This window comes from Vanacampus margaritifer, chromosome 11, assembly GCF_051991255.1.
Source record: "Vanacampus margaritifer isolate UIUO_Vmar chromosome 11, RoL_Vmar_1.0, whole genome shotgun sequence".
Classification (NCBI taxonomy): domain Eukaryota; kingdom Metazoa; phylum Chordata; class Actinopteri; order Syngnathiformes; family Syngnathidae; genus Vanacampus; species Vanacampus margaritifer.
The window spans coordinates 12,096,459-12,110,580 of NC_135442.1; the positions used below are offsets into that span (position 1 = coordinate 12,096,459).

The following is a 14,122-nucleotide window of genomic DNA, read 5'->3' on the forward strand; positions in this document are numbered from 1 at the left end:
TTCCAATGTCAGGATGCACATCCATGCCAAATTGTTGAACAAGAGTGGTAAAATAATTGTGGGGTGTGGTTTGTGTTCGTTTGCATGTCTACTTCCTGGTTCAACAAGTATGGTGTAAAATTATGAGATTGCACTTTTTTTTTTAACTCATTCACTGCCATTGACGGCTATAGACGTCAAAAATTCATTTGAACTATTTCTATTAGTTAAATATTTTTTTCCACTTTTGTCAACAAGTGTGAAAACCTATAATTTTTTCATTGTACATTTAGAACAGATATAAAATTTGTGATTAATCGTGAGTTAACTAGTGAAGTCATGCGATTAATTACAATTAAAATTTTAATCGCCTGACGCCCCTAATTTTTATAATCTCGTCAGGTGAATACATTTTTTCATTGTAATTAATCACATGACTTAATAATTAAAATAATACAATAATTAACTCACGATTAATCGCACATTTTATATCTGTTTTAAATGTACAATATATATATATATATATATTTTTTTTTTAGGTTTTCATACACTTATTAACAAAAGTGGAAAAAGTAGAAAACTAAAAGAAATAGTTCAAATAAATTTTTGACGTCTATAGCCGTCAATGGCAGTAAATGTAAAAAACGAGTGTTTCTTTCAAACTCATGCTCTCTTAAATGTCTAATAATTTTTTATAATCTCGTCAAGTGAATACATTTTTTCATTGTAATTAATCACATGACTTCAATAATTAACTCACGATTAATCGCACATTTTATATCTGTTCTAAATGTACAATATATATATATATATATATTTTTTTTTAGGTTTTCATATGCTTATTAACAAAAGTGCAAAAAGTAGAAAACTAATAGAAATAGTTCAAATAAATTTTTGACGTCTATAGCCGTCAATGGCAGTGAATGTAAAAAACGAGTGTTTCTTTCAAACTCATGCTCTCTTAAATGTCCTATAATGAACTTTATTTTGAAAAGCTTAAGAAGTCAATTTTAAAAAAAGGCAAAAATTGTGATTGATGTTGCCACGGCGACATCATTCACTCCATATGAACATTTCCTCAACTAACATTCTCACAGTCCAGCTGCTCACCTTGACACCCTCGCACAAACACACAAACACGCACACACAATAGACATAATGGAGACAGCAGTGGGTGCGGGGTGTCGATGGGTGTTTCCCATGGAGGCAGCCCTCCCTCCTGGGATCTCTTTCCGCTATTGTCCGCCAACCTCTCCCCCCTGACCCGACACTTGGCCATGCCCCCCCACACACACACACAACCTGTCATAGCAAAGTGGCCCAACAGATCTCTTTAATTCAATCATTGGTGCGCAAATCCCGCGTCCTGGTTCTGGATCCTAGATGGACAAAAACCGAACCTGAAGTTGACGCGAACAATCCCAGCCGGACCCAGACGAGGGCAAAGGGGATGGTAACAAGTGGCGGATGGCCGCTTGTGTCTGTGTACACTTGACTGACCTCCTGTGAGAGTGGGTCAATCCATGGCCTTATTGCTTTAAGCGCCGACAGGCAGCCAGTCATCCAAAAAGCATCCAGTGTGCAAAGTGAAAGCCATTTGGGACTCCATTCACTTGTGTAACGCAGACTTTCAACTCGCACCGTGTGCACAATCCATCAAAGTGGAGGAGCAATATAAACGCTGACAGTTGTACTTGCAATATCATTAATAACAATAATGCAGTGTGTCATTGTTTGTTTACATTATGAACGCATGACGGTTAGATGTGATGGCTTAGTTCTTAAAAATAGTGGCAAGGGGTGCTTAATGATTCAACTGCAGAGAATTAGGTATTTATTAAAGGCATTTAATATATTAGAGGAGACCTTTATTTGTACAGATGTGTTTGTAAAATAGCATTTCATTACATTACAGTATTTTCTACAATTTTTTTACAATATATTAAGAATTAGAATAACACATTTGACAACATAAGGTATAAGAGAATTATTATATATCATAATAAATCTTATGTAGTTTATATTGGCAGTATTATTAAGAAGTAACATTAAATCAATTTTATTAGTACGAATGAATGATTTTTTAATATTATTCTTTAATGTCACACAAGTAGGCATGGGCCGGTTTGACGGATGATTTTTAAAAGTCAAGGCTTTAATAACCGCTAATATGCGCTCCTTTTTTGGGGGGGGTCTAAGCAGGGCAGAAAAAGATCGGGTAAATGAGCCACTTCTTTAAAATTAATAATTACTTCCAATCAAGACGAGATACTGCAAAAACTGATCCTTTTGCAGATTAATGCGCAAAGTAAAAAAAAAAAAAAAAAGTGGCAGGGAGTACTAGTTAGCCCCAAGGACATCATGAGAAGCCCATGGGTCTGTTCTAAAAATAGACTAAGTGAAATGAGGGGTTTGGGGGCTGTTTTTAGTTAGCCAAATATTATTATTTTTTTAAAGGTGACCTTAGAGCTGCAATTTTAATTTGATACCGCAGTATTTTTGCTCACAGTCATCATACCGACAGAAACAAATATTGGCACACATGCAAGTGTAAACTACATAAATAAAAATAATTAATAAATAAATAAATAAAATAAAAAAATTAATTTAATTTTTAAAAAATTTAAATAAATAAATACAATTAACCAACTTTTGTCTTTGAATTCAATAATTTGTTTAATGTAGGTATCTTGCCCTACTGACTCCATTAAACTACACAATTTCTGTACATGATACAGTCAGAAGTACTAGGACAGCTTGACCTTTATTAACCTTTGAACTTGGACAAAAGTATGTTGTCAGTGCAATACAAGTTTCTGGGAAGGCTCTAGACAAAACCTTGGACTTTTCTTTGGGCACTCGGAGCAGAAAAAGATTAAGATTTAAAGAGTCCACCTATAGGTCTGATTGATTGATTGGGAGGTGTGTCCCTAGGGTTTGGTCCATATAGTGTACGATCACGTGCGCGTATTCGCCAAGTTAACAGTCGTAAAAAGTAGCTCGAACACTTTCCAGATGCTGCAGAAGTCGTTTCCCATGCAGTGGGGGTCAAAAGCTTAAAATGACTTAGGAGACATTGATGTAATATTCATAACACACGCACGTCCCTCTTTGGGTCTGCGTGCGGTTTCGGGGTCACCCATCTAAGATTTTGCCCCCCTCCTTCCCAAAGCTGCTGTTTGCTGCCATTCCTCTTTCTTCTTTAGCACAAACAGATGAGACCACTGCCAAACGGTCCCTGTTGCATAACTTGCTGTCTTTTTTAAACATTCAGCGCTTACAGATCCTCATCATTCATTTGCACTCAAACATTTGCACTTCAAAAAAAAAAACCTGCAACTGTTCATGCAATCGACTCACTCCCCACTCCGCTGTTTGCCTTCCAGCCAGCATCTGTCGCTGCACAAAAGCTCAACTTTTGCAGACTTTCGAACAGCTTGGCAGGGATGCTTCCTGTGGGCCTATCGCGCCTTCCTCCCGAGGATTACAAGCAGACAATGAGAGCTCTCGCATATAAACAAGTGAGAGAGAAAGCAGGTGTGCGCGGTGGCCTTTAACTTGGCAGCCTTGGGAGCACAACATCAGGATGAGTCATCAAGCTTTGGCGCCATGCTCCGCCCGTACATAACGGCGACATTTCACATCTTTTACAATTTGGGGGTTCTACGTGGTGCAAATTCTGTCACAATCAGACAAAATTTAAGTCTCTCTCAAAATTCCTGTGTCTTTTAAGGTATGGCTTCTTCCAACATTTTCGTGGGTCAACTTATAGATGTGCCTAGCAAATTTCATATCATACATTTTGACAAAAAAACTGCATTTTTGCCACTTCTTGATGCAGCAATACAGCGGGCTTTAATTTTACATACACAGCCACAATCTGCTGTCAGACTTTTCTACAAAGCACCGAGCACTTCTCATCGGTGTGTCTGGGGGGGGGGCACCCCCAACATGCTTTTGTCTTACGGTTATTTAGCAGCGGCGCAGAAAGCGGCGAGCACAAAGGCCTATCTGTGGCGACTTGAATACACTCGAGCGGGCACAAGGCCAACAGCTCAATCCTTGCAGGGTCCCACAGTGGAGGAGCGCACTAATGAATTCTGCTCTCTCGCTCACACACAAGCGCAAATGAACTTGCGGGAGAAATTAGCTGGAAGGGATTCTTCTCCTTCTGCACGATTCATTTCGACTGGTGGTGCTGAAAGAAAGAATCACACGCAGCTGTTGGGTCACTCGAAGGCTGCGAGCTTGACAGGCAGATCTGATACCAGAGCTGAATCAACACTTTTGCTCACTTTTGATTGGCATTCGTTTATTAACAACTAATGATATCCATCTATGTGAAGACAGTGATCATGTTAATTATTTCTGGCAATATTTATAAACACTGATTTAACAAATAAATAGCCATCATGAACACAAATATGCACTTCTACAACAATACTAGGAAATCACAATGTCCATTCACTGGTGAGCTATTTTTAGAAGAGGCCCATTGGCTGGTGGGGCTACTGGGAATCATCTTGGTGAGCCCCAACTTCATAATATGGCAATAAAGAATGACTTTAAATAAATAAATAAATACAATGAGGTGTGAAGCACCATTGAATTAAATGTTTCCTGCCATTGTGGACAAAGAGAATTACACGTTCCAAACCAAGAAACTTGGCCTTATGAAAGTCCGCTAGCTTAATGCTAACACACAATGTAAAATATCATAAGACAGCCTAACAAAACAAGCATTGATTTTTGTGTAGTTATATTGTAAACAACACATGATGCAACAATACATAGATAATATAACAATACTCATAAGAATATATTTCTTGACTTATTACTGCTGTTTACTCAACCTAGTTGTGACTGTCTTCTTTGTGTATTTTTTTTTTCCTGTATTATACTGCCCCCTTGGTCGCTAAGGTGAAATCATGATCATCAAAAACGTCTTTACATTGTATTTAATGATGTTATTTTTTAAGTAAATTATGTGCTATTTTTCTCATTGAAACACAAATATTTTGTTGGTATTTATTTTGTGGGCTGGAACGGATTAGTGGCTTTTGCATTCATTTCGATTGGGAAATAGTATTTGAGATAGAAGTGGTTTGAGTTGCAAGCGTAGTCACTAAACAAATTAAGCTCATAGGTCAAGATTTGGATCATGCATGAAAAGTATGTCTTTGAAACTCTGCATTAGGTTATGGAAGTGTGCCTAATAAAAAGACTTGAGCAAAAAATCGCAACTCCACTCGCCATAAAAATAAGAGCATAACCGTTAGCCTTGTTTAGGCTACAGTGCATCATATGATTGAGATCACAGTTGCAAAAACACAGCTTGGCCACTATGTCAAATGATCAAATTCCTCTTGACGCCTTTGCTGTAAGCACTGTTTGTTAGACTAATTGCAACCACATCACGCCAATGAATTTTTCAGTTCATTAGCCTGTATTCAATCATTATTCATTTATATCCTGCTTTTCTAAAAGACTTAAGGTAACAGCTTCAATCTTCAACCCCCACTGGTTGCCCCCCTCCTCCGCCCCTGCAGCTTTAATCCTCTGGCCAAGATCCTGACTAGCCTTTCTGGACTTTAGTGTCTAGGCGACCGCTCAACTCTCTTCAGCACTGCAGGCTAACAGCAGAAAATGCACAATTTACTTCTTTATTAATGTTTCCTCACTTATTGCACTTAGGCCTAAAAAAAAAAAGCCTAAATGCGAATTCAGTTGCGCTTGGACGCCTGTTGAATGTGTGAATGAATGCTCATCGGCTGCATGCTTCCATTGTGTCCCCGCGGGCCTTCCAGAACAATCATCTGACTGTGAACAAAAACACAGATGCGGACCTCTACGCCACTGGCAAACAGCAGACGTGCAAGATGCCAACATATTGTGGACGCATAGAAATAAAACCTAATCAAAAGCCTTATTATGCATGCGTGTGGCAAGAGGGTTAGGTATTGTGCGCAAGATAAAGGTTAGATTGTGTCTTATGTAGCTGCAACTAAATGAAGTCCAACCCAAAATTCAAAATGGACCTGGTTCCCTTGTATTGATTGATGATGTGATACTGACAAAAGCTGCAGAATTAATTGCTTGGGCAATAGTATCTGCTCATATTCAGCCAAATGTTACAGAACTCAATGGATGGCGCTTCACAGTGCAGATGGACAATGACCCGACATATAATGCAAAAGCAACACCATCTTGTTTGTTTTCTTTCAAATCCACTGCGGTGATGTCTAAAGCCGAAACCATATATTAAAACCCAATACAAACGTGGTCATAAAGTTACAGTTAATAGTTACGGTTAAAAGGAGTGTGAGTCATAGATTTGTGTTGAGGTAATTTTCTGCCACTTAATGGCATTAGTGTTTCATGTTGGATGTTGGCGACAGAAACATAGGTTTCTTTTCAAATTCAGAGCAATTGGTATTTAAAACATGAAGCACCTTGTGGCCTCCAGACTATTTTTTTCATTGTAAATTACAACTAGCCACCAGTCCCCACAAATACATATAAATGTTTACATCACATTGATATTTGTTTAATTGTGTTACACTGACTCTTCTATAAAACATTGGATATAAAATAAATCATGAAAAACAATTATATTAAAATTTTGAACATTGACATTGCATTTAATGCTTCTTAATGCCATTTAAGGCCTTTTAATACTTATTTGCTCCAAAAAAAACGCATACATACGTTCTATTTTAAATGTTACCATGCTCCCAAAGACGTATGTGTGCGTTTTTAGTGTTTTTTTTAATGCTAGAGCATACAGAAGGCTTTGATGCAGCCTCAGAACTGAAGAGAATGTTTGAAGCAATGGTTGTTATTACAAAAACGGCCAGCAGGTGGCAGCAGAGTATAAGAGATCAACCAGTGCCATGTTGCAAAAAGCTCTTTCCCCCACAGTTTTACACAGATTTGTGAATAGGGATGAAATTTAGCTATATTCTAATGCTAATTGCTGCAAAAATGAAACAGATAGAAATTTACTTTTTTTCCTGATGAAAGAAGAGACTCTAATCTTTCTTTTAGTAGGTTGCATATTTTTATAGTAATAGAACAAAATCCAGTAAAACAGCCGGGAGCGAAGGAGGTCGCTTGAGTGAAAATGGCTGGGAGTGAATGAGTTAATGACCCACGGAAACCCTACAAACAGATGAGAACAGCGTCATTGGCCCAATATTTATGAACCTGACTGTGTTAGACATTTGGACCATGTGGATACTCGAACAACACACACATCGACACACAGCGAACAGGCTTCCGAGTAGAGGTCAAGGCCATTGCACATGCTTGAACACAGGCATCCCCAGTCAGGACCTTCTATTCCAATCACTTCACAAGTCACAATAGTCAATGGGCTGGCTTTGTCTTTACCAGGTCAGAACTTTCCAGAACATTAACATGCAAGCAGCACGGCACAGTTGCTGCAGGAAAGACAAAAAGGAAAGCCACAAAAGTCAAAACTTGGAAGTTCAAACCATCATCATGTGCGATAGATACGTCAGCAACTCTTGTGACACTACAGCCCAGCCCAGTATTGGCCTTTTTTTCCACTTTTTCTGTTGTTTTGATGGGGTTATTTGTTGGTTTTATGCAATATATCGTAAAAATAGAAAAATGAAAAGAAAATGCTAGAGCATAGAGAAGGCTTTGATGCAGCCTCAGAACTGAAGAGAATGTTTGAAGCAATGGTTGTTATTACAAAAACGGCCAGCAGGTGGCAGCAGAGTATAAGAGATCAACCAGTGTCATGTTGCAAAAAGCTCTTTCCCCCCACAGTTTAACTTAGCTATATTCTAATGCTAAGTGCTACACAACTGAAATAGATAGAAATATACTTTTTTTTCCAATGAAAGAAGAGACTCTAATCTTTCTTTTGGTAGGTTGCATATTTTTATGGTAATATAACAAAATCAGTCAAAATCCAACTCTTGTGACACTACAGCCCAGCCCAGTATTTGCCTTTTTTTTTCACTTTTTCTGTTGTTTTGATGGGGGTATTTGTTGGTTTTATGCTATATATCGTAAAAATAAAAAAAATGAAAAGAAAATGGCCATAAGTGTTTTTCACATAGCAGCTATGATATGATGACTGGTATCTCGTGTTTATTTACGCTATTCTGTCTGCCACACACTTTATTGCATTACATTAAAATATATTCTGAATATTATTATATAGAAAATGTTTTTAATATTGCCATTATTTTCAATATTTTTTTTGATGAGAACAACTTGGAAATCAATCAGCATCACAGAAATGATTGAGTTCCACTTGAGAGCTTCCACAAAAAAAAAAAAAAAGTTGCCTAATATGAAAACTGAATGCGGTCAACTGTATTTTGGTTTCCAAATGGAAATGAGCCCAGAAATGATGCAAGTCTGGTGACGGCCACCTCATTACCGAGCATCATTTTTGCAATTAATGACAACAAACTGAAGACGTAATGTTGTTTGAGCTGATTGATGAGGACATACAGTGGAGTTAGTAGAGGTTAGCGCATTTGAGGCATCATTTGGCTGCCAAAATGGCCTCTATCTGCGGCTAAAATGAATCTCAGGGGAAAATTAAGCAAGACAAACAACCTTTCACACTCACATTCATGCTTAGACCATTTAGAAGCTGCCCTTATTGATGCTAACCGTGGAAAAAAAAAACTTTCCCCTGCTCTGACTTGAGATACTATGTCACGCCGCACACTGTCCACCGTGTGTGCTGATTTGACACTTTCCAGACATACACACTGAGATTGGAGGAATGTGGAAATCCGAGACAGCAGACTCCTCTTCCAAGACACAAAATCATCACAATGCGTGCGTGTGTGTTATCGCAAAGAGAACTTTGTAACATCTGACACCACGTTCACGCCTCCGCACTGTCAAAGGCAGCTGGAAAACATACTTCATCACCCAGGCATTACCGAACGTCAGCCGAGAAGCACTCACTTCATATTTAATGTCATTTCCTAAAAATCTGGACCCGATTTGGACACCTAAAGCGTGTCCACGACACGGGAAAAGTTTCCGTAAAAGAGTGAAAAGTGTAAATTTTATGATCGGAAACTGGCTCCAAGTACAAATGGAAATGGTGTGCTGCTTTTGATTAGTTAGGTCTTACATGTGACATGATGGAATCCTCGCAAAACAAACAGAAATGATGCCACTGAGTGATACAAAAGTCTATGTATAGCTTATGTATCAATGTGTTTATAGACGCACTGATGTTCTAATGTGTTGTGTGTCATATTGAGCTTTAAGATCATTAAATAAATGAAGAACATGACATGATTGACAATTAGTAACTGGATGTGTCAACCAGATATGCAAATAGACACATCCCTCGGGTGGGGAAAAACCCTAACTGTAGTAGTACTTAACATGGTTCATAGATGCAATTGTTTACACACAGATATTAAACAGTTACGAATTTGAATGGTGTTGCTAACCAAAACAGCAGCGATCTGTCTCAGCAGTGGAGATTAAATAAGTTCGCTTGACATTTGCTCTTTGGCAATAATTATTTTATTTAATATTATTTTTAAATGGGGGATTTTTTCTGTATGTGTGGGGGTTGCCAGGTTATCAGTATAACTGGATAAAAATAATACTAATTTTATTATCAACGTTTTCTAAGAAGAAGAAACAACTTTCCCCTCCCAGTGGTCACCACAGCGAGTCGCTCGCATGATACAGCCTTAAAAAATGCTGGGTCAAAAAAACAACAGGCCCAAAATTGGACTGGCCCACTACTTGGGTCAATTTGACTCAAATTTGGGTTTGTACGAAGCAACACAATTTCGGGGGTTAAACCTGAAAATTGGGTTAAATTGCTGACCCAATTTGGTTTATTTTTGACCCAGTAGTTTTACCAGCGTATGTTTGGCACAGTTTTTACACCAGATGCCCTTCTTAATCAGCCGACCCGTTTTTATCCCGATTCTAGACCTGGAGTGGCTTGAAAACAGCATAAAGAGTGTAAAGGGTCTTGCATAGAGACCCAACTGAATTTGCCCTGACCGGGATTTGAACCCTGACCCCATGTCCAAAGTCAGCGGTGTTACCCACAGAGTCATCAAGCCGCCACCAATACTTTCAAAGAAATTAAGTTTATTTACTTCAACGTCAGTAGACAACAAAACCAAAATAGCAGCCAGCATTCAATCTTCAACCCAATTCTGAGGTAAAATAATGAACCCAACCTTGGGTTAAAGTAACCCCATCTGCTCAAATCTACAGCGAACCAAGTGAGTGGTGGACTGGCCAATCACAGGGCACGTATTGACAAAAAAACAACTCCACTCACAATAGGCCTAATTTGCATGTTTTGGCAATGTGGTAGGAAGCTGAAGTACATAAGTGACAAAATGGTGGGAACATGTGACCACACAAGGAAATGCCCTGAAGGCTCGCGGCTGAAAACTTGGTTGGATGAAAGCAAGAAAGGACGTTCTCACGTCTGAACTCCAAGAAGCCAATTCCTGCATTTATCACTCCAAGGCCGTGATGTTCTCCCTCTGTGTTAACCACAAAAAAAGATGGTGGTCACCGTGTGAGGACGACGAAGAAGAAAGCGGAGGAAGAGGAGGAGGAGGGGGCATGCGGGGATTCCGTTGAAAGGCCACGTTGCTGTGAGACTCTGCCGCGATTCAGCGAACTTGGGTGTTCATGAACGGAGGCGCCGCAACAAAGGAGCGCCTCCAAATTAGGAGCACAAAGACGCCTCTGTGGGAGCCTCCCAGCGAATTAATGAGCACTGATACATATTCTCACATACGTCTCATAAGCACGGCGGAGGGGGGTCACGGGATAACATGCTTGCGGCCATTTTGTGGTAAAATAGCCTGAAACCGAGACAGTTTGTTACTTGTAAATTTTAATAAGAAAAAACACTCAATCATATTGGTATTTATAAAAAAAACATAAATAATAAATAGAATGTAGAAAATTAAAATTTTCTCAAATGTGTTAGCTTCGCTTCATTGGTTATTGTGCTGCTTTTTTTGCTGTGTGCACTTAAACCATCTGGGGGCAGAACAATAAAGCTATAATACGTGGTTAATTTAGTCAATCTTCAAAGGGGATTAAGAATGTATGCCAGTGAGTATTTGTTATATTCTGTCTGCAAGTGTTGCTCCAGAATTAGCAGGGTTACACAACAACAACTCATCAACTGGTTTCCACTAAACAGTGCAAAGGGGTGTGGCCAAGGAAATTATATATTCCATATATGCTAATTCAGTTGAATTTTTTTTCCCCTTTAAATTCATTGTGTTTTTGTATTTCTATATTGGTTGTCATTACATTTAACATTTTAAAAAACTTTTCCCCCAGTACAGTTAACAATAAATACCTACTAAGTGTATTAACATTATAAAGTGATTCTTTTTTGGTAAACATTACATAAATATTGGGTGTAGAGCATAATGCCAATAAAATAAAATAAAATCCATATTATAAAAAAAATATTAATAATTGGTCAGTGTTGGCCAAATACTGAGTGTGGATGGGTGTGGGTGGGTCGGTTTGTATTACGGGATATGCAAATAATATTAAAACCATGTGACAGTATTACATCAGTACATGCATACACTAAATTCACTGTAAAAGTTTAATTTACTTTCAACCATTTGACCAAAACAATGCATCTACATGACAATCAAGCACTGAGTGATTGAATCTCATTGCTGATCAATCACTGATCAGCAAAGGCGCGCATTCAGTGTGAGGTAATAAACATTGTGGGTGAGAAAGACAAGCGAGAAGCAGCAAGAGTGGAAGAGAGTGAGTGCATGAGCGCGCGCACAGGCGCAACCCCGCAACATTTAATCTCTCTAATCGCTTTCCTCGACTCAATCCCACTCTGGACACAACGCGTATTCCAAAACACACCGCCGCTACATTTCTGACAGTTGAATCGAAAGTTTAAACAGACTGTTACGCACGAGAAAAAAAGTTTGCGCAGTCGAACAAGTTTCTAGTGGGTGGATACAAAACATAAATGCACTCACCCATGTTTAAAGGTCTTCCCTGTGAGCTTCCCCGAGGTCGTAACAGTCGGATTCAAGCCGTCGAGCTGTTTTGGGTGCACCGCTACTCGCGAGTCCTGAGATGCGCACTAGCTGGACGCTCGCAAACACTTTGGAGACAGCCCCGGTGACGTCATAGCCAAGAGTGGGCGGGGTTTAGGATCAGGGCAGAGAGGAGAAAGAAGAGAGCGGTCAGGGGTGTATTTTGTCAGATGGGGGACCAAGGGAGCTCAGTCGAGTTTGTGTTGTGAGCTGCACTGAAAACGTCTTCAATGGAAAAAGTCCTTGAAATCTTGCTTGAAATTTGAGTCTATCACAGCAAGATGCATTTGAGACTACCTCATTTGACCTTATAAAAAAAAGTCCCCCAAAAAATGTACTTCATATTCATTATATCATGTAGATTCTGTTAGACGAAAATAAATTAACTGTTAGCATACAGTGTACAATGCATGCAAACAGTTAACTCATTAACTGCCATTGACGGCTATAAACGTCAAAAATTCATTTTAACTATTTCTATTAGTTTAACATTTTTTTCCACTCTTGTTGAAAATCTAGATTTTTTTTTTATAAAAATTTGTGATTAATCATGAGTTAACTAGTGAAGTCATGCGATTAATTACGATTAAAAACTTGAATCGCCTGACGTCCTGAATTTTTTATAATATATATTTTTTAATTCATTCACTGCTGTTGACGGCTATAAACGTAAAAAAAATATTTGAACTATTTCTATTTAACATTTGTTTCCACTTTTCTTAACAAGAGTATGAAAACCTAGAAAAAAATTTTATTGTTCATTTAGAACATGTAGAATTTTTGATTAATCGTGAGTTAACGAGTGAAGTCATGTGATTAATTACAATTAAAAACATTTAATCGCCTCTTGCCCCTAATTTTTAATAATCTTTTTTTTTTTTAATGAATTTATGGCAGTGAATGAGTTAAACACGTGAGCTATTTTATCTGATATGGTGGACGATGGGGGGTGGACATTTTAGCTACTTTTATAAGCAAATAGACCTTCACTTTAGCAACACGATTCAGTTGGCAATTTTGCCTGTTTAACAGATGTCGAACTTCATAAAGGGTTTTTCTATCAATGAATAATTCCCTACGATAGAGTGGACAACATCCAAATACACACATCATGAAAAATAATGAATCACAATATTTAATCTGCAACTATACAGTCTTTCAGCCTCCATTGAAGAAAGACAAAATATTGGTACACACTGATACGTTTTCAACAAAAATAAATAAATATGAGGCTCTGTAAAGCGCTTTGGACAACTTGTAAGGTACCTAAAGCACTATATGAGTGCATTCCATTCACCTATCTGATCAAATTGGATTTATATAAAAAATATATATATATATATTTTATATATATATATATATATTTTTTTTTTGACTATCACATATTTCTGCTAAAGTATAATTACGAACCCATTCAAGTTGATTCAGGATTTGCTGCTTAAACGGCAATCAAAAGGCGAATGCTGATTTCGAGTGTGAGTCCGAGGTCTAGCAGCTTCCCTCTTTTCCTTCCTCCATTGGAGTAGCTCCGCTTCATTTTCCTCACAACTGCGCCAACATGTGTGTTTTGCTACCATCTTCCTGTATCAGGTCTGCATTTGTGCAGAAAAAAAGGAGAAAAAGAAAGAAGGAGAGAGCATTCAAAACAATCAGGATATTTGGACCATTAGGATGTTTTTAAAAGCGTGAATTAAAAGTAAAAGATTGATAAAAGTAAAAATAATTGCTTAAAACTTTACTAATCACTTTTCTGAGTTACTTGAATTGTCTGAGGCCCAAGCAATTGCCCGTTTGCCTAATGGTAAGTCCGCCCCTGAGGGTGGTGGGTGGCTTACGTGACTTTCGACAGAAGGTCTCAGGATGATGAGTCATAAAGCCTTGTGAGGTCAAAGCAGAGCTTGTTATCACTATGATGGTGATCACAACGACGTGACATCCCATGACTAGAAAAAGAGCAAACGACAAAAGTTGAGGAATCATTTCCAGTTGTCTTTTTCTCCAGTGGACATCCCTTAAACATGTAAAGTGCATTTTATGGGTATATGCGTACACTAACCACA

At 38.2% G+C, this 14,122-nt stretch overlaps 1 protein-coding gene across 2 annotated transcripts in view; it reads right to left on the bottom strand.

Annotated features, from left to right (window-relative positions):
• The window catches only part of gpm6bb (glycoprotein M6Bb), a 38,811-nt gene extending 26,641 nt beyond the window's left edge, over positions 1-12,170 (bottom strand). Inside the window, exon 1 of one of the 2 annotated variants that reach the window (XM_077579681.1) lies at positions 12,003-12,170. In XM_077579681.1, coding sequence (XP_077435807.1) covers positions 12,003-12,006 — 4 coding nt within the window. In that variant the 5' untranslated portion in view covers positions 12,007-12,170. The remainder of the gene's footprint in view (positions 1-12,002) is intronic. The other variant, XM_077579682.1, reaches the window with a different exon arrangement.
• Positions 12,171-14,122: the final 1,952 nt, after the last annotated feature.